At 27.0% G+C, this 24,891-nt stretch overlaps 1 protein-coding gene across 1 annotated transcript; it reads right to left on the bottom strand.

The window, feature by feature from the left end:
- LOC107453809 (targeting protein for Xklp2) lies at positions 1-24,811 on the bottom strand. Its single transcript, XM_016070767.3, has 12 exons — positions 24,540-24,811; positions 19,292-19,331; positions 19,158-19,196; positions 17,320-17,539; positions 14,719-14,860; positions 10,015-10,153; positions 8,891-9,104; positions 8,313-8,411; positions 7,337-7,540; positions 6,556-6,684; positions 5,252-5,357; positions 1-551 (listed from the first exon to the last, which is right to left on the bottom strand). The coding sequence occupies exons 1-12, from the start codon at positions 24,616-24,618 to the stop codon at positions 256-258; spliced, it is 1,707 nt and encodes a 568-aa protein (XP_015926253.1). The 5' UTR covers positions 24,619-24,811; the 3' UTR covers positions 1-255.
- Between the last annotated feature and the right edge of the window lie 80 nt (positions 24,812-24,891).

Genomic DNA, 24,891 nt, shown 5'->3' with positions numbered 1-24,891 from the left:
AATGTTTAAAAATCATTTTATTTCTTCCTTCACAATAAAACTACAAGTACATTAGAGAACCAAGTATTTTAAAACTATTTATAAAATATACACACACACAAGAAATTGATAATATAGCACTTAATAAGACATAAATGATACAATAGCTAAAAAAACAAAAAACACTTAAATGATCAAAACATTTGCAACATTATACAAAATATAGTAATTAATAGTTTAAAAATTGTATAAAATGCATCGTAAATTATATACATTTCAATCCTTATTTCTGACTTTCAATCTTTTATTAGTTTCAAACTGCGGCGACTTTGGTTCCGTTAACTGCTTTTCACTGTGTTTGATTTCCACAACTTTATATTGTCGTACAGGGTTAGCTTTATGAACAAGCTCTTGCCTCAATCTAAGGATTTCTTTGCGTTCTTTCTCTTCTTCTAATGCTTGACGAGCAAGGCGTATCTTCTCATTCTCTTGTTCTTCGGCTTCTTTTTGGATCTGCAACTTCAATCTTTCAGATGCTCGTCTACCTGTACTCAACTCAAATTCCTTAAACTCTGCAAAAAATGACAGGGAAATTAGAATAAATTGAACAGATTAAATGTTAGAAACACAATGTTTTAAAATAACTAAGTACAAATTATTATACAAAAATAAAACTATAAAAATATGAAAGAATTAGCAAAACTCAAAAAATATCAGTTTATCCAATAAGTAAAATCATAGAGGCTACTAGCAAGCAGAATAAAAAAATACTTAGTTTAAAAATGCATATAAAAGAAACACAAGCATAAGAAAATAGTAACATAGTACTTTATAAAATGATACAAGACATTAAAGAGTATGATACGATAGCTTAAAAAAAAAAGAGAGAAAGAAAATACTTGAAGGTTTAAAACTTATACCTACATGTATCATCCCTTGCAATGTGAGATTAAGGGAATTCAATTTTTCAAAAATATTGCATAAATATGCTATTAAAAAATCTTCATCAACAAAGCATTCAACATCTTTATGATCTAACTTAAAAATATACAAATTTTCTTCTACAATTGGAAGGGTATATTTACAGAGATGCCAACTTGCTCCGGAAAGCTGATAAATATTTTCGAGTCTAGGTAGTCTTTTAATGTATGATTCTTGGTTCAATAAATTCAATTTATAGGGTTTTTACATACCCCTACTTCTAAATAAGCCCCTTTGTCGCAGTTAAGCCGAGCTGAGCATTTAAAAAAGTCAGCAAAATTAACCAAAAATTAACCTACCGCTTTTTATAATATTCTGTCTTGTCCAAAGTAGTTGGTATCTCAGTTTTTAGATTCTGTTTGAGTTTTCTGTTCCACTCGTTTCAAGTTTAGTAGTTTGAAATTTTCTTTATATTCAGTTTTGTTTTCATATTCTTATCAAACATTTCCAAAGTCATCAGTTTTTTGGATAAATCATTTGGAATTTTAAAATTGGACCACACATCAATGAAATGTTCTTTCATTTCCAAAGGGACATTGAAGTTGATCGGTAATCATCACAAAGTTGTTCAAATGTTCTAATCGTCTTATCCATTGGTTGAAATAATTACTTAGTTCGTATGAAAAATCAAGCCAACTCGACAGTTTTTTCTGATGCTTTGAGAAAAACAGTTTGATTTTCTCGGGTGTCATTTCATTTGATTTTCTCGGGTGTCTCGGGTGTCATAAACTAGAGTTCTTTTAATTTACTGAAATCATCTGTGGTTTCTTCTTTAATTCTCCTACTTGTTTCTCCAATAATATCAAGAATAAATTATGCCATTCCCTTTCAAATCAGACTTTTGCAGAATAGTATGAAGTTCCAATTTCGGTTTAATCAGATCATTTTCTTCAGTATTGCAATAAGAACGTGCCACAAGATATCACTTTATTTCAGGGTTCGCCAAGTGGGCCCACTTTGAAAAAACCCGCCCGGGTTTTATTGGGTGGGCCCACCTTGAAAAAACCCACTTGGAACGATAAGTGGGTTTTTTCAAAAAAAAATTTTTTTTTTACTAGAGCTTATTGTTTCACATTTATTTTTATATAATTTATTGTGCAGCATAAATTTGTCAAATAGAGTTGCATGATTTATATGATTAAGTTTTTAATATTAGTAAAGTAAAAGAAACTCAAATATTCATATAATTTTTATAGTAGGTGCTATTGAAAACTTCAAGTGGGTTTTTTCAAAAAAGTAATATTTTAATGATATTAAATCAAATAAAAATTTAAATAATATAGTCTGAAAAGATCAATTTTTCAACTATAGTTGCATGCTTTATATATTAATAAACAGGTAATATAATACATACAGGTAATATAATAATATAATATATTAAAAAAAATTGAAAAGAAACAATTTTTTTCTTTTTTTACCAAGTGATACATTAACAAATTTAAACAGTTTTATTTTCTAGCTTAAGAAAAAAAAAAGCTAAAACTTTTTATAGGAGAACTTTTTAAAATTATTTATCTAAAAATGAAATCCTTTTCTAGGGTTAATTATTTGAAAACAAATGGGACAAGTAACTGATACTCTTTATAATTATACGTAGTTTTAATTTCACTTTCTATTAATCTTATTATAGAAACATGTAAGACCATTAAATATTTATTTCAGTTTTTTATTTAACTCAAGTCAGATGAAATTTTAGTTTTTACTGATTATAAATATTTACAGATTATAATTTTATAATGGGTAATATCCATATGTTTAATAAATATAGTAAATAAATGTGTGTGAAAACAAAAAGATTAATAAACTTGTTCCTTTTATATTACTGCATTTATATTTTATAATTCTTGAGTTAAAAAATTATGAAACGTAATGTACTTAAAAATAAAGAAGATTCAAATATGTATTAGTGATAATGCGTTATTTAAACTTAATATAAAATACATATAACCAGGGTTCCCCAAGTGGGCCCACTTTGAAAAAACCCACTTGGTGGTTTTTTTCACAAATTTTTTTTTTTTTTAAATTTGGTTCAAAAAGAAGTATCTCCTAATACTATCATTGGACACATCGTTGAAGTTAACAAATATTTTAGAAATGTGCATCAAGCACATGGATGGGCAAATGAAAAAAACTGCTTGATGACCCAATGATACTAGGTGGAATTCATATTGTGAGCACGTAAAAACTTTTGCCAATAATTACCATAAATATGAAGAGATTGTTCTTGAACATCAAAATGAATCTAATAATAATATGTCAAAAATATTAAATAATGTTGGGCTTTACCAATAAACTATCAATTGGGAAAAACAGATATCAATTGTTTCTTAAGCTTTAAAAAAGCTTCAATCAGAAAACATTTCAATTTCAGAAGCTGTTGAAATATGAATTAACTTACTATCGTGTGATGAATTAGAACCCCATACACATTTTGTAAAAAGATTCAATCAGGCTGTTCAGCCACATCATTTATTAGCATATGCATCCTGGATCCCGAAACAAGGGGACAATTTTTAAATGATGAACAAGACCAATTAGCAGAAAGCTGTCTTTCTAAGCATCATCCAGAATTTCTGCCACGTGTTATGGCATCCAAAATTTCCGATCCTGAATACTTTCCAAAATCAATGATGCTTGACACTGTTATTGAACAGTTTTCATCAAAAAATAGTGGAAAATTATGGCAAAAAAAATAAATAAATAAGTAAATAAATAAAATTCCTAGCTTCCACAAAATTTCTGTCAATTCTTTTTTCTTTGCACTCAGCACCAGCATCCTCTGTCTCTATCGAAAGACACTTTTCAACTTTCGGTTTGGTGCAGAGTAAACTTCGAAATAGATTAGGAATAGATAAAGCTACAAAACTCGTAAAAGTGTATCACCATCTAAGAGAGAAATGTAGACACTTTGAATCTGTTGTATGATAATAATAATAAAGGAAAAAATGGACCTTTTTTTTTAAGTTAACTCTTAACATCTGCTGACAATTTTTAACTATTTGGAGAAAGTTTATCACAATTAAAAAACAGTTAAAAATTAAAATATTACTTTTAAGATTTTTTAAATATTATTTTTAAGATTTCATTTGAATACAATTTATTTTGTTTCTTTTAATCATGTTTAAAAATATTGAAAGCAAACAAAAAAAATTTCTATTAAGTGATACATTAAACAACAATAAACAAATTTAAAGTTTTATTTTCTGATTTTAAAAAAATAAGCTATAACTTTTTATATATGCTTTTTTATAATTTTAAGATTAATTTGTCTTTTGAAACTATAAAGTTAAAATGTATCTAAAAATGCATATATTTATCTAAATATTTGAAAAAAGGGACAAGTAACTGATACTCTTTATAATTATACGTAATTTTAATTTCACTTTCTATTAATCGTATTATAAAAACATGGAAGACCATTAAATATTTATTCCAGTTTAATTTTATTACAGGTAAAAGTCAGATGAAATTTTAGTGTTTACTTATACAACACTATTTAATAAATAAAAATATTTTCACAGTAAAATTTATGAGCACTAAATGAAAAAACCCAATTTTCCCCGGGTTTTTTCAAATAAAACCCAATTTTCCCCAGGTTTTTTCATTTTCCAGGTTTAACATTTTATTTTCTGTTTTTTGCTTGATATATTAGTTTGTTTTTTCGTATATATTTTTTACTTAATGTGTTTTAACTTTGTTTCAATTTTTTTAGTGCTCCTCACACTATTGTATTGATGCATTTTGCTTTGGCTATATTAATACAATATTAGAAAGCACTCCTTTTTGCGGATATAATCGTGTGGGCTGATGAAGAGATTATATCTTTTCTTTGTTTTGTTTTCCGGATTTTTAATTTTCTTTTTCGATAATCAAAAATTATATATTTTTAAATACTTTTGAAAAATATTTTTAATAATTTTCTTTTCGTCATTATTTTTTTTATTATTTTCCATACTTTAGCTTATACATACATATATATTACACACACACACATTCATACTAATAGTTTAACAGATATAATTTAGTTTAAGTTTTACAAATATGAATCAGCAATAAAATAAGAAAGACAAACCTTATCTGCTTATCTTAATTACAAAAAATTTTTGCATCCAACTGAAGATATTACTCAAAATAAAATCATCCATCTATTCATTATGAATATTTCAATAATTGGTGATATAACTAATGATATCACAGATTTTTACAATTATACAGTGAATAAATATCATCATCAAATACAGTAAAAAATGTAACTAATTAATGAACTGATCACAACAAAAAAATATCATACCTGCTGTATGTTTATGTTCTTTTTCTGGGACAAAAGGCTCCTTTTTCAATACTGTTGCTGGATTGGCCTTAAAAGATATGCTATTTTCTTTGAAGCTACAGCTCGTCTAAAAAATATATATATAAAATTGAGGGAGAATTCGTCAGTTATTTGAAGATTACAGACGGCACTTCAAACTAAATATTAAATTTCAGAACTTCAAATTGCAACTCAGTATTGAACTCGCAACACCCAACCATGTAGCCCACTTTTTAGGATTTTATCTTGAAATAGTATTTTCAGCAATGCCCAGTAATTTTCACCTTGGTTAAACAACATAGACAGCACCTGAACTGCTACTCTTATATCTCACAACTATGAGTCCACATAATCCTTATTTTGATCACACCTCTAATTCAGAACATATTCATATTTTCAATAGTTTATCTTTTAATTGCAAAGGTAGGAATGCCACAAAAGTTTGACCCTGATCATATAACATGTGCAGCAACCAAGTCACAACTCAACTCCTTTCTCAAAACTTCCTAACTGCCAATGAGAATTGCTACTAAAAATAATAATATATATTTACGAAAATCTTAAAGCTTTTCTGTAATAGAAACTTCATGACAGATACTAACTTAAGTAGCACATGAAGGAAAAGTTCTTAAAATTAAAAATAATATTACCACTTGGAGATATTATAAAGAAGCTGAGTTAAAAGCTTTAATTAATATTTTTTTTATTTCTTTTTTAATTTTAATTTGCCATCTAATAGTAATTACATTAATTTACACATAAAAAGCTTTGAGTTTTCACACTACAATTTTTATGTGTTAAATTTATACAAAAATTATAAAAATAAAATTGATGAAAAAACTAGTAAAATTAAATTTATGAAAGAATTAGTAATATCATTACTTTTATTATATAAATAAAATTTCATTAGCTGATAAATTGCTCAATCTTTATTGCATTTTTATGAACATTTTAAAATGAACTTCAAAATACACATTAAATTTCATGCAAATCTGTAAATCCTGGTTTATAAATTACAATTTTGGAAGATAATTTCATATGAAATCATTAAAAAAAAAAGGATTAAAAAAGAAGTGCACCTTTCGTAATAAATAACTAAATAGCACAACAGCATTTATTATAGTATTCTTCATCTAGTTTGGCACCACTGTAGTAAATTTGAATTAATTCGAGCTAAGGTAGTCAGAACAACTGGTCTATTTATAAATCAGCATTGTTATTAATGAGCATTAAAGGATTCAGTAAAATACACTATACGAGAAAAAAAATAGCTGTTAATAACTTACATCACGAGTTAAATTACGAGTATCCAAGACAAAGTTGAATGGCTGTGGTTCTGTTGCTGGCTTTTTCTGTACTTTTGGTAACCCTGAAACATTTGGATCTGGCAAAAGTTGAGCTTTAAAAATATAAGGCTGAAAAGAGAGATGGATTTGAGAATAAAGAAAAAATGAAAACTAATTTATTTCTTTTCATTTTTTTTTCTTTTTGTAATTTGAGTACAAAAAGTATCAGGTTAACAACATTAACTGAGAAGAGTTTAGTTCTATGACCCCTGTTTCAGTTTTTTTCCTTAAACATGACAGCGATCAAATCTAATAATGATGTGACAGAATGATTAAATCGTAGCCTGATGGTTCGGCAATGCTTTTTTATTTATGCATATGATATAGTTTCCTTGAACAAGAAAACAAAAATTAATGCTGACCATAGTGAATTGTGATTTTTTTAAAAACAGAATCGATATAAAGCCAAATTGGAATATACAACAAACAAAAAAATCAAGGTTGTGCATTAGGTATCAATAACCAAATCATCCCAAATTTCTTCTAAACAGACCCCTGCATATGTCATGGACCCAGAAAGCCCCCCTTTTTTCTCCAGTAGCTTTCTTCTGACAAAGATTGCGCATTTATAACATTAATCTTTACTTAACAAACTTTTATTAAATGAAATCTTAGACAAAATTTGAAATCTTAACAAAATAATTACAAATAAATTAATAGAAAATAACAATTAAAGATTTTAAAAGCTTTGCATGCATCCAAATTTAATAATCAAGGTTACCTTGTTTTCTTTTTCTATTTCTTCCCGTATTTTCTTATCTTTTAAAGTAAATCTTTTCTTGTCTGCATCATCAAAACTAAAAGGCTTTATCTGAGTGGGAACAGGTCGAACTAATTTCGGTTTTTGCTTGCTCTTTTTAGTTCGGTTTTCCTTAGGCTTACTTGATTCAGTAATTTTTCCTTTTTTGGCACTAGTTTTGTCATCCTGCAAAAGAGATGTTAAGGCTCACTTATACATGTGTCACTTTGAAGGGGAAAAGAGTTACAAATTTATCTTCAAGTATAGATTCCTCTTACATCAATTACAATGTAAGAGAAAAAAATGGAAAGAGGATGTAATGGAACTATTTATTCTAAGCATTGTTGGCTCTAGAGATAGGCATTAAAAAAAAATTGCAAATAAGTAAAGGCTTCTTAGGACAGGTCGGAGTTACAAAACATCAGCTTGAAGCAAGCGCTAACCCCTGATTGGTCAATTTATGAGTTAGACAGCATGTGTCATCGAATGCTCAGCTTGAACAACGACTGACGTCTAAATCAACTGCAGCTGGATTACAATGTAACGTCGACGACAGAAGCAGTAGCGGACAGCATCCAACAGATACAGAGCATTGAAATCAGCCAAGATTTTGATTTTAAAATTAAATATAACTACTTCCTCTTTTTCTTCATTTAACTAAGCTATAATGTGTTTTTTCTTGGATAAAGTCATTATTTGTTCTCTAGAGCACTGGTCGACAATAACAAAATCAATTCAAATTCAAAATAAATATTTGTTTACGTTATTAACACATGCGTAATGCAAGATAATGTCTGCATTTGGCCGACTGCTCACGCTGAGCTAACAAAACAGTATTTTATTGACGCCAGTGGTACGTCAACTTCCCACTGAGACCCAGAGAAGGCGTTTGTCTTAAGAAACCAGGTCTTAATAGTCACAAGATGAAGTTTCACATAAAAATAAAAACAGAACATACCTGTTCCTCTAATAACTTTCGTTTTTCAACTCTTTTTCTAGTGCAGAATGCAGGTGAAATAGGCTCTGTTATTTTAATTTCTGGTTTTTCACCTAAACCCTATAAGTATAATATTTTATTTTTTTTATTTTATTAGAAGAAACAAAATTTAGTAAGAAATGTCAAAAAAAAATTTAGAACTTTATATCTATAGGTTTGGTTTTTGAATAAGTACTTTTAATATGCCAAATTACTATTAGTATGATTAGAAACTGTATAAACAATAATAAAAATATATAAATAAATAAGAACAAGTCAATTAAATTTACAAAACTTGGTTAAAACTAAGCAGAATATATAAAAAAAATTAATAACCCTTAAAACTAAAAAATTGAGAAGTCTCAAGAATATCAAAATAACAAACAGAAATAATTAAAATAATGCAATGAATAAATTTAAAATTCAATCAACCAAAAACAAAGCCTACGTACAAAAATGAATATAATTGATATTATTAATTCATTATAATGAAACAAAGGAATCATGTAACAATCAAGGTCACAAAATCATGTAACAAAAAAAAAAAAAAAAAGACTTACTGTAGGACCAAGAAGTATACTCTTTGGAACAGGACGAGCTTTGAATTCATATGATGTGTTAGACTCTTTATAGATTGATTGATCAACAGCAGCAGCTCTTTGAGAAGTTTTCAGATCAAAATTCATTGGCTTAGTGGATTTTTTCTCTTTCTCCTTCACAATGATATCTGGTTTATATACTCTGGGATCAATTGGATGTGCATGAAACTCATACCTATATTTAAATGTAAAAAAACAAGAAAATTAATTACTATGAATTTATAAGAAAGAATATAAACTTAAATTATTTATAATCCTTATAAAAAGAAAAGAAACATAGAATTTTTATTAAATACGAAACTTGACAGAAACAAGCTTTCGTATATTTCTTAGTGATGATAGTTGACAACTTCATATACTAATGTTAAAAGACTTAAAACTTCTTTGACCCACCCTAATATATTGAAAAGCACTTTTTGGTGTTGACTTCTAGCCTTCTCCATAGTAAAATAAAAACAAAGTATCTGCAAGCTCATAATATTTTTAATAAAATAATTTTATTAAATACACCAAAACAGTTAACTATTTAATATTTTTATTTATTCTTGACAAAAAAATTACATTAAAAGATTTTCTACTGTCATCGCAATAGTCAATTTTTGAGGTGATAGTCAGGTCAAGTTCAGATCGTCTTTGTTCTAAAGTGGCAGTTATATCTTTTCTCTTTGGAAGCAGCATGCATAAAACCGAACACTGGCTATCTCCTACCTTGCATAAATCATGATTACACTATCTGCTTAGTATTTTCTTTTATCCTCACTGCAACCTTTTTTTTATGTGATGTATATGCACACACCAATGTATATGCACACAGCGTCTATGTTAACTATGTACATGGGCACCAGCAAATATTACATACTCTATGATTTAATGACTAGCACCTCCTAATATGTAAGCAAGGCTAAACGAAATCTAACATATGTCTGTTAGGGCTGGTTATGTCATAAAGTCATATATTAGGATAATATATAAGTAGAGTGGATTAGATTTTTTTTTAAATCAATGACATTTAGGAAAAAATCTAGGAAATAATTGGAATATAAAAGCAAAACAAAAAATTTTTATGTATTCCAGAAAATGTTTACGCTTTAATTTCTTCAAGTTGTTTTTCCTCTTCTTGTTCTCTGCTTAAAGTATAAATAGTACGATGCCTCTTAACAGCTCGAAGATTTGGTGTCCTTGGTCTTAATTTCGGCGGTGACCAATGCTTCTGTGGCTGAAATTCTAAAACAAAAATTCATTCATAAATAATCACATTTTCCATCTGTAGATATATCATTTTATGGTCACACTAAAGTATTCAAATGAAATTATCAAAAAGTTTGAACTATTTTATTTCATTACATAATTGTATATTTCGTATGAGTCACTGTAGATTTTATTATTATATAATAAAAAATTAAAGATAAATAAAAAGAGGAAAGGTAAAGATTTTGTGTGATTGAATTTTTCTTAAATTATGTGACAATTCTAAAAACTCCTTTTTAAAAGGGAATATTTAAATAAAAATAAATCTGCTAATGCAGTTTATTATAAGAGTTATTTATTACTAAATCACTATTAAAATTTTAGTTTAAATAGATCAATGCATTGTAAATTGGCTCTATGGCAGAATCTTTTTGGGCTTTCTGCAACAAACCTCTCTAGCACTATCTTTCTGCGAAAATACTTTTAATAATAACAAATATACATGTTACTAATTTAAAGTAACATAAAAAAAAACTATTTGGATAAAACAAATTGTATGCAATTTTTTCTTCAAATAAATGTGATTTTTTTTTTTTTACTCTAATATCATGGGCATTATTCTCACATTTTGTAGGAGGAAAACACACTAATTATTTCCTCTTTAGCATTTTGTAAATCATCGTCACATTAAAAGCAAATAATTTATTTGAATTTCTACTATAATTAAATTGTGTAAATAACATCGGGACTTATTTTTTAAAAAGTCGTATCAATAACTGTCAAAAGAACGATTGAAATACCACATTCATTAACAAGAATACTGAGGCAAAACGAGCGTGCCAAAGAATAATTTCTCGAATTCGTGGTTTGAGTTTAGAGTTCAATAATTTTCTAAATATATTTCAAAAATTTGCAAACATATAAATAATAACTGAGCAATACGAAACTTCAGGATTTCGAAGATACGAAGCAAATATTTGAGTCAATAATTACTAAAAAAAAATCAAACAATACATATATTTACAATGGAATCGGCATGAGTTGTGGGCAAAAAGGCGAAAACACAAATGCGTGATTTAAAATTTTCATGTGCATCATTTTTGTTAAAAAATATTGAGACCCATCGGTTCCATTTCAACCAATTTTTTCTAAAAAAAGGTCATTATTTTGTTATAAATCGGAATTTGAAACAAAATACTCAGTGTGAAATTTTATTAAAATGTAATATATATATGAATGAAAGATAAAAATCAATGTTGGAAAAATATATACATATGAATGAATGTTTGAAAAAATACGAGCGATTAATTCTCACTTGGGCCGGATCACGCTATTGGGCGAAAATGACATTACTGTTTGGGGAAGGGATATACTGTGTATTCTATTTACACATGGTATTAATGTTGAGTAATAAAGACAATATTCACATTTTGCACAGTTTTGTGGAAATTTTTTATTAGAATCTAAGTAAGTGAAATTAAGCTATACTGCTTTTACGTCATTAGCAACTGGGGCTGTTCTAGAAATGCAGGGGGGGGGGGGGGAAGAGTAGCCCAGAATTTTGGTCATTACTTCAAACTAAATTTACGTGCTGCTTGATTATGAAGTTCTTAAAATTATTCATAACACAACTAAATTGCGATGTATGATTAAATTTGAGCTTATGTTTATTTCAATTTTTGTTACTTCATAACTGCAAAAGATAATTCCTATGGAAAAACAAACAAACGAGAGAAAAAAACGTATTTGTAATATTACTATACCATCTTATATTTGTAAAAACACTTTCATTATTTTTATTGTTTTTAGCTTAGACCAGGGTTGGCAGGTTTTTGACATGCGACAGTTTTTGACAGTTTAAACCATGGTTTAAACCGTCACGTCAAAAACCTCACTGTCAAAAATGTCGAAAATGTCAAAAACCTATATTCATATGTGAAATTTAATTAATACATAAAATTTATATATTTTTTATAAAGGATAGTGTTTCTAAATATGTTCTAGAAAAAATAAATTTAAAATTTTGAAGAAACACTTATATTTTGAATAGTAACCAAAATCTTGTACTTTTGAAAGCTCACATCTTTTGTAATATTATGTATTCATTTTCATGTGTTATTGAAAATCTGCAGTGATATTATTAAGAAATTTATTTATAACCAAATTTAGTGTATAGTATAGATTATACTAAAAATTAGACATTTTTAAAGATAAACATTAGCAGTTTTGTACATTAGACATCTTTTAAAGAAAAATCTTTTTAATATTCTTTTAAATCTTCTTAATAATCTTTTTAACATAAGACAATACAAATTTAAGTGCTTTCTGTTAAATACACAGAGTAGTTAGTGTCGATTTACAGTATATTCAGCCTATTCATTTACTATGCTGAAAATTTAGTTTATCCAAATACTTGTGAATTTCATTTTGCTGAATACTATATAGTTTTGTTGAATATCTAAATATTCAGCTGTTGAATAATTACTTCTTGCTTTCAAGATATGCATTATTTGTATTCTTAATACAAGTGGAGAAAAAAAAATTAAGAGATAAAAATTGTTTTAAAATGATAAGTGTAATAATTATAAATAAATATAATAAACAATATGAATTATATTTATCATTATTCACAAATATAACTACTTTTAAATTCAAATTAACATACTGGATAATAAAGATATTCGGTATAACATTAAAAAAAATTTTTTATACACTTGTATCTTATATCAAGTTTGTATTTATACAACATAACTTGTAAGTTCCTTATAAATATTAGTTATATGTTCCTTATATGTCAAAAATGCATAGTAATAAACTTTTAATTTTCTTAAGTATCAAAAAAAAAAATTTTTTTTTTAAAAATATAAATATTTAAAAATATTTTGTGCAAAATTTTTCTGCACATGCATTTGAATATAAATTTCTGAGATTTTAAATCTGTTATTTTACCTTAATTTTAATTAAAAAATATTTTAAAACCTGCTGATTACCTATAGTATAATTAAATTTCAATATAATGCATGGCAACTGTTGGTAGTTTTGAAGTTTATATATTTTCTTGGCAAACTTCAGTTTTTGACGTTTTCGACGGGTTTTTGACGGTTTAAACCAGTATTATACCCTTGTCATGTCAAAAACCACTTTTTGACGTCAAAAACCCAACCCTGGCTTAGACGAATTTAAATCAATTAAAACATAAATATTGTCTGAAATGCTGAAGTGGACATTTACCTATCTCCCCACCCTAACGACGACCGAGCGAGCAAGTGTGCATACGAAATTTGTCGCCAAACTCATAAAAACACCAGCCAACAGCCACCATCTCCCTTCCCCCAAACAGTGATGTCATTTTCGACCAATAGCGTGATCCGGCCCAAGTGAGAATTAATCACTCGTGAAAAAATATATATATATGAATGAAAGAACATGATTTCTAGAACGGAACTACCTTTTCATCTTTCACAATTTTAGGTTCCCCCCCCCCCTTATATTGAAATTTTAGCTGAAACCAGTTACTATCAAATTGTTTTATTCGTAAATAAGAATCAAAAAAACATGAGCATTTCTTTACCCTCTGATGCTCGTGAATGGAATCTTTTGAAAAAGGTCTGTTATATAATAATCCTGGAGGGGAAAAAAATCTTTTGAAAATCTCGATAGAAAAGAAAATCAAATTTGGGATGAAACAAGTCGTGATTAGACCGAATATTCGGTCAAATAGCAACATTTCCTTCTTTTTTTTTTTAAATCATAAATGAATTATTTTTTTTTTATCCAGAAATTAGTTTTAGTCCTTATTGAAATATGAACAAAAATTTGCTGTATTAATGGCATGGGATAAAGGAAAAAAAATTCCTATTTGTAAGGTATGACTCCTTTACAATAATATCTTACTAATTATAAATTTTAAACTTTTTTAGTATTCTAATTTTTTCTTATCACAAAAAAATATTTTCATATTTAATGAAGAAAAGCGTGTTCTGGCCTCTCAGATCAGGTGCATGCAATATAGGATGGCCTTTGCGGGTTAATAATTCCTAAGGATGCTAGAAAGACAAATACTTTAAGAACCCAAAGTCTCTAAGAAAAATTACAATGCAAAAAGGAAAAATTCATTCTTAAAAAGAGCTTTAGAGTATGTTTTAGAAGAACTATAAAAAGATTTGAGGAATGTAATGAAACTTGAAACTGTCTTATTTTTGGTCTATTTTATTTACTGTGAAAAAGTATCATCTTAAAAAGAAGGCACTGCCACCAATTCTTGTTATTTTTGGTCTTTCTATTTATTATGTCTTAATCCTTAATTACTTTCAGCATAGGGTATTTTACTATATAATAATTATAAGGAACCTAATAAGGAGAATAATCTCAAGGATCTCAGAATACTATTACTTAAGTTTTGTTCTTGACTAATTTTGAGGGGAAAAATTAAAAATGTAACATAGGTCAAAAATTAGCAGATATGGCTATTTAATTATTAAATTTAAAACAAGTAAATTCTTTTTATAAGTGAAAGTCACATTGGAACACACACACATCAGTAACGAAATCTTAACTTCCCCTAGTGTTGAGTAATATCAAAGCACAATAATTAACCGCACCTTTGTTTGCTGAAGAATGGTAACGTTCTGGAGTTTTCTGGAATTTCCTAATTTGCTCTGCAAGGGGTACATAAGATCCTTCTTCTTTTTTGCTTTTACTCTCTGTTAAATTGAAAGCCTTAACTTTGGTAACACCACAAGTCTAATGAAAAGAAATTATTTTAATGTAATTATTTAAACCACAAAAAAACTATATTAATAGTTACAAATTAAAATATTTTATAACAACTATATTAGACAAGAAACATTTTTGCCTTTTCTTACTCACTTTTTTTTTAAATAAAAAATACTTTATATTTTTAAAATCCATAAATTGCTTACTTAAATGATCAATTTGTAAGGTTGACGTCTAAGATTTTACAAAGTGTCAGTGAAAATAATGAATATAATAGATAGAATTTTCTGAAAAACTGTTACGCTAAAATCGTAGCAGCTGAACTAATACAACTTAGATAAATGTAACTGAATTATTAAATTATTCAACAAAAAAAAAAGAAAATACAGAGAAACTGCCAGGAAAGCGATCAGCTATTACAACCACTTTTACCATAGACTTTGTGTGGAAGACAAAAAGTATTAACAAAACAAATAAGTAGATTAAAATGTTTGCAAGAGATGAAATTTCTTTTTTTTTTTTTTTCAAATTAAAAAAAAAAATTTTTAATTTGGAGAAAAAACAGAAAAATTTATTAAAACAAGTTTTTATACTTAAAATAATTTTACTTAAATTTCATTTAAATATTTTTTTCTATTAATAAAAAGCTTAATTTATAAGGGTATCAAGAATTAAAACTAAAAAAAAAAAAAAGAAACAAGAATTAAAATTATATATGCGATTTTTCTCAGATATGTTATGTTAAATTCAATCCTATCCCAGGTAAATAGGAACCTACTATTATCCAGGCACTATAAATTGTTTCGTTTTTTTTCACACATTCAGCTTAGTTAAATACTATTTAAATTTGTTGCAATGAATATTTTTATTAAAAAAATTATAGTAAAAAAATGCAATTATGCTTGATAAAATTTTCATATATTGTATACAAATTTTCATAATTCATGTATTGGCAATTCCTGAGTGCAACAAATATCCAAAATATTTGGTTTCTCAACATGACATAGAATAATCTAAAATGATTTTTCAATATCATCAGCACATTTCTGAAAGGCAGGAATTTGGTATAGTTCCTTAATTAACAAATACATATAAATTATTTAATTACTCACTATTTAAAGATATTTATGTGTAATACTTATTTATCACCCTTTCTTAATATTATTCTCTTCTTCCTACTTACAATTATTATGTTTGATTATTATTTCAAATCAAAGCATTGAGAGCATTTAAGACTTCATTTCAACTAGACGGGTCTCATAACCTGTGTTGTTAGTTGTTCAGATAAAATGATCAAAAGATGCTGCTGGCCGAATTATTTGTATTGATTCTTTATATTATTTTTATTGATTCTTTAGTAGTAAAATAACTTAACAATATTTTTAGTTATGGATAACGCAAAAAATTACATGATTCAAAAACGGTGAAAAGTTGCTTTTTTATTTATTTATTTTTGCAATTTAAAGCACAAAGTTTTTTTTTTCCTACAAATTTAAAAAAAGTAATGTAAGGTTTGAAGAGATAGAAAGGGCATTTCAGGGCAAAAAATTACTGTCCACATCTAGTTACTCTAGTGTCTGTTTTGGGGAAAATGTACAAAATGTTTTATTCATAGAAGATTCATGAGGAATTAAAAATATGCCCGTATTGAGAGGTGTTCATTTTCCAGGAGTGTCCATAACAAGAGGTTTCTCTGTAGTTAATCATAAAACCAAATATAAATATAACTAAACATAAATTATGTTCAGTTATAAGAGTTACATAAGTCACTCTTATTTAAGAAATCTGCCAATTCAAGATAATTTACTTACGAAGATTAATTAACTGTTGTAAAATGAACGTTAACATTTTCATAATATGCTTGCAAGCATGAAAATTTTTTAAAACGTGTATGTAAAAGATACACTAAATAAATGAAGCAGGGTGATTTTTACCTTGCAAAAATGAGCGATTAAAGCCAGCAGAGGGGATTCAATATTTGGCTTATGTTTATTAGCGAAAGGACAGCATATATTTCCTAAGAAAATATATATTTTGCTCAAAGCAGTTTTTAATAAAGATGAAAAAGGCAAAATGTAACTTTTTAAAAGCATTTTTAGTGTTTTTGATATTTGATTTAAACTAAGAACTTCAAAATGTTTTATTTATAATGATAAGCCTTAACACCAAAAGTATTCACATCCATAGTTTCGTGAAATATAGGAAGATTTAAAAATATAAAAAAAATCAAAATGGAATAATAATTAATGAAAAAACTTAAAAAGTATTGTTTGAAGTAATACTAAAAAAATTTTAAAGGAAGTTTTCAACTTAAAACTATGAGATTGGTGATCAAAGATATGAAACAAACAATTCTATACTTATCTTAATCAAAACATGTTAGAAATTTCTATGTAAACATTACTAAGTGTTTAACAATTAAAACACATCTGAGAAAGACTCGTAATAAAAAATAAAAAATTTTGAATCACATAAAATTTACTCACTGCTGCATGAGATGCCTGAGTTGTTGCATGTTGCCTGAGTTGAGATGCAAAATCTTTTTCTTCTTTAACTGAAATGACAGCATCCTTGTTTTTCAATCTGTTATTAGTTTGAAAATGAAAGGGTTTTGGAATGGTAACATCCGTTTTCCTCTTTGATGCTCCACTCCTTGTAGTTCGAGTATGCACCGGAAACTCTTCCTCACTTGGCTCAACTAATGACCTGGGGTAAAAACGCTTCCATTTAGATAATCTTTAATGATATGATATCTAACATTAAGATAACAACATTGAATGTCAGCTCAAAGATTCAAAATATGGCCTAAAAATTTTATATTAGAAAGAGTAATCCTAATATATGCACACTTTTTAAAGGTCATAATGAACAATTATTTTTAATCACAAATAGTCTGATAAGTCGATTTTTAAGATATTATTTTATGAAGGGTCTATTTTAACCAGGGTTGGGTTTTTGACATGACAGTAGTAAGTGTTTTTACCGTTAAAAACCTACTGTTTTCTTTAATTTATGGCATATAGTGGACAATATATTATTTTCTCATAATTGCCTTTATAAATGAATGTTGTAAATGATTGCTATTGATTTTGCAACTATATACATGTATTCTTATAGAAGGATATACATTCATATAAAAATATTGTAATATACTTATTCAAAATAGTGATACAGTACAGAACCCGTTATCCGGAAATCAGAAAACCGGAAGACCAAAAAACCGGAACAAAATTCAAAAAATTTTCCTGCCATTTTTTAAAAAAATTTTTTTTTCCTCATAAGATTTTAGGATTTTTCTTTCTTTTTTGAAAGATGTTTACTTTACCATCATTTTGGAAATAATCATTAGTATATTATTTCATAGTTTTTTCTTCTTTTTAAGATTATTTCCAAATATATATTTTTTTAGTTGGTTTTAACAATAAAAAAACGGCTTGTTGTAGCGATTCAGAAAACCGGAAAAATCAGTTATCCGGAATAGCGATGGTCCCGATCGTTCCGGATAATCGGTTCCCTACTGTACTTACTTTTATCATTATAGCTTGATTTGCAAAAGAGTAAAAATTTTGCACTTCTTAATTGTTAGAAATAAACAAACAAAAAAGCTTGGAACTATTAATAAATTCAAGAACTAAAAAGAAGAATTTAAAATTTGGCATTTCTTAAATATTAGAAATAAGCGAAGCAAAACTTGTAACTACTAACAAACTCTAAGTCAAGAATGACTTGACATTCTTCAGTAATGTAATATGCCAAACAAAATTATGCTTGGAAATGTTGAAAATTTTGTTTAGTATCCTAATATTTTACTTCACATAGTGTGTTTTGATATAATCATGTTGGGAAAATTCAAGAATATGTTCTTAAATATCTTTTAACAACTTTTTTTCTAATTTTATTGCCTAAAAATGAATTAATTTTAAATTATAAACAGTTAAACTCAAATAAAAATAGAGTTTTACCAAAACTATGGGTTTTTGACATGACAGTAAAAACCACGGTATAAACCGGTAAAAACCGTCATGTGTCAAAAACTTGTCAACCCTGGTTTTAACAATAAAAAATTCTGTCTAGGGTCTGACAAGAGACCCGAATTTCTATTAAAATGACCAAATAGATAATCTGTAATGCTTAACTCTTACTCAACAAAACTCAATTTGTTTTACCCTAATCCTGAAGTGAAATTATTTTATTAATAATAATAAATCTACAAAAGCTTTTCAATTTAAATCTTTAAAAAATATCTTATCTCTACTGTGATAACAAAAAATTTTTTATAAATGATTTAGCACAAATGAAACCTAAAAGAAATATATAAACTTACGCTTCGTCTTCTGCAAGTGTCAAATCACCTTCTAATTCTCTGGAGAAAAAAATAAATAATAATTTTTCAAATTTTATTATATATTTTGGATATCATAAATATGCAAATAATTATAGTAGGAAAAAAAACTCAACTGATTCATTGATTCGGCTGACATGTCTGAATCACTTTGATCTGAAAAATAAAAATTTCTTTTAAGAACACTGCAAAAATAATTATAATAATAATGATAAGGATTATGACCAAAATACATGTTTTAAAAATGTTGAAAACATGAAATAAAAACACATTTCAGTATATGCAGTCAAACCTCAGTAATGTCAGCTAGAAGAAGGGACAGAAATTTTTCATGTTAAAAGTGGTTCACATTATCAATTCATAATTTTTTTTTTTAAATGAAAATCATGTAATACACAGACATTTTCCTACTTACCAAAAAATTGAATAGAGGTGTATTATTGCTGTAGTTTGTTATGCATATGTGTTTTTTTTTTTTTTTTAATTTTGCAAATTGGTGAAACAAAAAACACTTATCTTTCAATCAAAAATAAACATAGTACAAGCATACTTCAGTAATATATACTGTTCAATTTTAAACCAAATCCAATGAATGCTTTTAGAATGATGATTTATGTAAAGTGAATGTTTGTTTAAAGTACTGAAATCTAATTGTAATATTTTCTATGAAAATGGAGTCTATGTAAACACTATTTTTCATTTCAACAGTTAATTTTCAAAGGAAAGAATTGGATGCAACTATTTGTTTATTTGAAAATTACATATTTAGCACAATTTAAAAATTCAAATAAAATGCTTAAATTATTAACCTATACAGCATCATGCAGTGTTACCTACCCCTAAGAGTTTTTAGAAGTGTGGACTACCCTGCCTGCCTTTTTACGGAGGTAAACTTATCCTCCTAGCCTTTTTTACAAAAATGTTATCCCCCTCCCCCTTTTTTTTAAAAAAAATTATCATCTTTTATTTTAAGGAGAGAGATTGTAGTAGCAGAAACCAGGAACTTCAGATTGCCTTAACTACTGCAAAATTATTTTTAGGTTAAGTTAATATGCAAAAAATATTATACTGTTCTGTAGGGCACTAATCAAGCTAAACATAATCAGGGGTCTGTCTAGGTTTTTCTGAGAGGTACCTATTTTGTGAAAATTTAGACATAATTTGTGAAAAATAAAAATTATATTAAAAAAATCAACACAAAAACATAGTAAAAATATAGATTTATCGTTTCTTAAAGATACAAAAATAAAATTTTAAGATTAAAGTATTTAGTGAAACAACCGTTTTTCTTAAAGTTGAATTTGTGAAACTACCGTTTTTCCTAAAATTGAATTTGTGAAGGTACCTCTAAACGGTAGTAAATTCGGCCTGGACAGAACCCTGATAATTCATATAACTTGCAAGATTAGTGCCTTTCAAAATTGGAGGAGATCTTGTTTTGGTTTTGAAAAAACTCTATACCCTTTTTTATTTCAGGGGATCGCCACATTATGGAGAATATTCGATCAAATCTAGTGCAATTGAAAGCATTACAAAGAAAGTACACTATTCATATTTTATTAAAGAATAAACTTTACGAATCTTTCAAAAGCTTAGAAATTTTCTCTTGAGTCCTTCTTATTCTAGAAAAGATACATTTCATTTCAGAATATTTAAATGAAATTATACTTTAGCTAACTTCACTTCCATTTTTGTGACATCTTAAGAGTTTATTAGGACACTTCAGGACGGTAAAGTACTTTTCTCTTGTACAAGATTTTGTTTCATATGATTCCTCCTTATACTTGCGCATCAAACAGCAGGGGTGCGCAACCAATCACCCACTGATTGTTGATGAAAGGCCAGATTTTATTTTTTACACTTTCATTGTGAGAAGATTACATTACAAGTTAGAACTTATTTTAAAATGACTTTTTATGTGAAGTGATAGGACAAAAAGAAAAAACATTTCTTTTATGGTATTTTTATATTTTTGTATTAAAAAAAGGAATTTTTTTTTAAAAGTATGTTGGGTTTTTATGAACAATAAAGTATTATAATGAACAATTAATTTATAGTATATATAGTATATTTAAAAATTAAAAGTATTCAATTTTCTTAAAATATTACTGATAAATTCCAGGTATTTCTATATTTTTTGAATATACCGATTTTTGTAGTAAAAGAAGGAATTTTTTTTTTTTAAAAAAGCATGTTGGGTTTTTATGAACAATAAAGTATTATAATGAACAATTTATACTATATAGTATATTTAAGAATTAAAAGTATTTATTTTTCTTAAAATATTACTGATAAATTCCAGGTTTACTGATAAAATAAATTAGTGCTTCTGTTTATCAGGGGTGATTGTGAGCCCAAGTCAAAATTCCGGAAGATTTCTTGAGTTTAAAAAAAAATAATAAATAAATAAATAAAAAAAATAGTTTAAATTGAAAAATTAGAAAAAAATTTAAACAAGGTTTTTTTTCTTTTTCTAAATATTTCTTAGTTTACTTAAAATATGTTTAAAATTTTACACATACCTATACCATTTACACATACCTATGATGACCTGGAGGAGACATTAAAATTTACAAATATGTCTTTCTTTCTTGAGTTTATGATTATAATAACTATTTTCTGATAAAAAATGAATATCAATCATGAATATAAGCATATAAAGTATATCTCTGGCTCTCCCTTACAAACAAATAAAATAAACTGTGATTTTAAGTTTCACCTTTGAAAATTTGATTTCCGAAAACTTCTGTGATCAATGATTTTTTTAAACGTCTGGACCTTCGATCTCCGGAAACTTCCGGATCATTGTTAGCGAAAAATCCGGAAATCCGGATTTTTTCCGGAGCACAATCAGCCCTGGTTTATATAAAAATTGTGTTATTTGCAGATAACATGTCTAAATATGTGTGTGGCTCTTTGCTACGCAATATCGTCCTGCGCTGTGCAAGTGGCACTTTACTCAATATCGAAACCCTTTTGAAAAAGATACTTATAAAAATTTAACCAGTTGAGAATAATCCCAACAAAGTAAATATTTGTAATGCAGAACTAAGCCTATAAACACAGATAATTTTACCATTGTGTAACTATTATTTAAACCAGGGTTGGAGTTTTTGCCAGGACAGTGGCAAAAACATGGTAAAAACCGGCAAAAACTGGTAAAAACCGGCAAAAACTGGTAAAAACCGGCAAAAACCAAATCATCTAAATTGCTGATTAAATATTATTACAAAATACTTGAAACAAATTTAAATCAATCATAAGGAATAATAATTTTGATACATCACATGAAAAAATTATTTTTAACATATTAATAATTAATATAAAGGCAATAATTTTTAAAACATTGAAAGTTTTTGACCTCTTTTCATTTTAGAATCCTTAAATAAATGGTTTTTTACAAATAGTAAATAAATATTATTATTTGTACAATAATTAACTACACATCTTGATAGATATTTTATGCTTTAAATTATAGTTATATTAATTTAAAATAAGTTCATTTCACTGGAAAAAAGAGAATAATCGCAAATTTTCCAATCACTAATGTTTTAAACTACTAAAATGATATATTATTACATTATGATTAAATTATGAATAATAATTTTGTAATTATTTATATTTATAGTATATATTTCAATTTTAGGAATAATTTTGTACCAAGAATGTGTTTTTGTCCTCTCATTTTGGAAAATATAGGTTTTTGCCACTTTTTGCCAATTTGCTTGGCAAAAACCTGTTTTTGCCAGGACGGTTTTAACCAGTATTTACCATGGTTTTTTCCACCTGCGGCAAAATCTTGCCAACCCTGATTTAAACAGTGGATTTTTTCAAAATGAAATATGAATGAAAGGCAAGTGTTTTTAAGGGATAGTGGCTTATTTTATATATATAAAGAAAAGAAAAAGGCAAGAGGGAGTATTTATAAGGATCAAAAAGCAAACTGGACAAGTCGCCCTTCAAAAAATGCTAAGAGAGATCACTAATAAAAGCTTAAGTTATATTTAATACTAAAGAAAAATAAACATAATAACATTATGTAAGTCTATTTACTTATAAAGATTTTCAAAGATTTATTTTGAAATAAAATAAAAAGTAAATTCTACATGCAGGGGTCTGTCCAGGCCAAATTTACTACTGTTTCGCAGTACCTTCACAAGTTAAACTTCAGGAAAAACGTATTCATAAAATAATTATTTTTAAAATAACTTTTAATTTTCAAAAATTATGTCTGAATTTTCACAGAAAAAGTACCGCTCAGAAAAACCTAGTACTTTGACATGCATAACACTATCAATGATTTAAATTACGAAAACTTGCGGATTTTTTGAAAATAAATGATTTAGAACATTAAGACAAAAACTAATGGTTAAGAAAATGTGCTACACTTCTGATTTTAAGAAGAGAGAACAAAACATTATCTTTCTAAAGGAACAAAAAAAATTCAAGCTTTTAAACAAACTCAGGCATTTTGAATAGATAGAAAACACTGTAAAAGCAAGACTACTTAGAATTCACAAGAAATAATTTAATTTTCTCCAAAAAGAAACTTCGGAAGATAGATAAGACAGTAAGAAGTTTGAAATACTTTATGCAATTAGTGGGCAGTTCCTCAGATCAAGCAATGGCAATTCAGAATTTCAATCAAATTTCATCCAAATTTAATTTTTAAAAAAAAGATAAATTTACAAAGTCATGTAATCTAATTATGGCAATCTAAAAATCAGAATCATTCTATGAATTCTTGCAATCTGAAAACCTAGAAAAATGCAAAGCCTCAAATTTTGATTCGTTAATGAACCAAAAGTTGAGGCATTGCATTGATCTACAAATTAAACAGTGAACTAACATCAGCTTTTCAGTGACACATAGTAAAGATGGGACAGGCTCAGCCAAAGCCTAACATGGGCTCGTTTACAGATAAAGGGTTCCTGGTTCAGATTTATGATAACATATTTACAAATTTTTTTTACTATTTTTAAATTAACTCTTAGTTCAGTTATTAAGATTGCAAATAGTGATAAAAAAGGCTTTAATGACTATTTTTCTTGTTTAGACAAAAAGGCTGACCGGCAGAGATCGGATGTGACATCTAAAAATTATCAAAATAAATGATTTAAAAACGTAAAATCAGAATTTTAATTTTTCAAAATAGCAGCATTCAAATGCCGAAAATTGTCTAATTCAACATAAGTATCACATAACATAATTTTTATTGTTATTCTGTACATTTAATATTGATATGTAACCAACTATCAAGCATATATTATCCAAAAATCAATATGACAATAAGGGAGTACCAAAAAAAAAAAGACAACAATTTTTTAACAGTTGTTTCATTACTTTGAAATAAGAAAAACTAACCATAATTCAGTAAAGAATTCTGAAAAGATTCTGTGCTGAAGCGGATGAACTGAGGACAATTTATATCATCTAAATCCATTTCTAACAAATATAAAACCGATGTGTTAGAAAAATGAAGTTTATTAAACTCACAAAAATAAATACAAGTGTTAATTTAAGACCACACTGTTAAACAACTTTTCAAAATGCACTCAACAGACCTGCTTAGAAAGAGCCAATCACGTTGCTGATGCCCGAAACTAGCCAATCATTTTTCCTCATTTTAATTTTCTAAATTTATACGTTTCTGGCTTTTTATTTCTGTTCAAAACATGGTTAAAAGATAAAATTTATAAAAAACTATAATTGTAAA

This window comes from Parasteatoda tepidariorum, chromosome 7, assembly GCF_043381705.1.
Source record: "Parasteatoda tepidariorum isolate YZ-2023 chromosome 7, CAS_Ptep_4.0, whole genome shotgun sequence".
Classification (NCBI taxonomy): Eukaryota; Metazoa; Arthropoda; class Arachnida; order Araneae; family Theridiidae; genus Parasteatoda; species Parasteatoda tepidariorum.
Note: the sequence above shows the minus strand (reverse complement) of the source record. Positions and strands in the feature narration are given on the sequence as shown.

Bases quoted from the DNA above. Each gene is read 5' to 3' on its own strand.
- LOC107453809 (XM_016070767.3), bottom strand. From the start codon at position 24,618: ATGGATTTAGATGATATAAATTGTCCTCAGTTCATCCGCTTCAGCACA. The intron at 19,332-24,539 runs GTTAGTTTTTCT...TTTATTTTTCAG, and splicing joins GAATTCTTTACTGAATTATG to ATCAAAGTGATTCAGACATG. The intron at 7,541-8,312 runs GTATGTTCTGTT...TCTCTTTTGCAG, and splicing joins GAAAGTTATTAGAGGAACAG to GATGACAAAACTAGTGCCAA.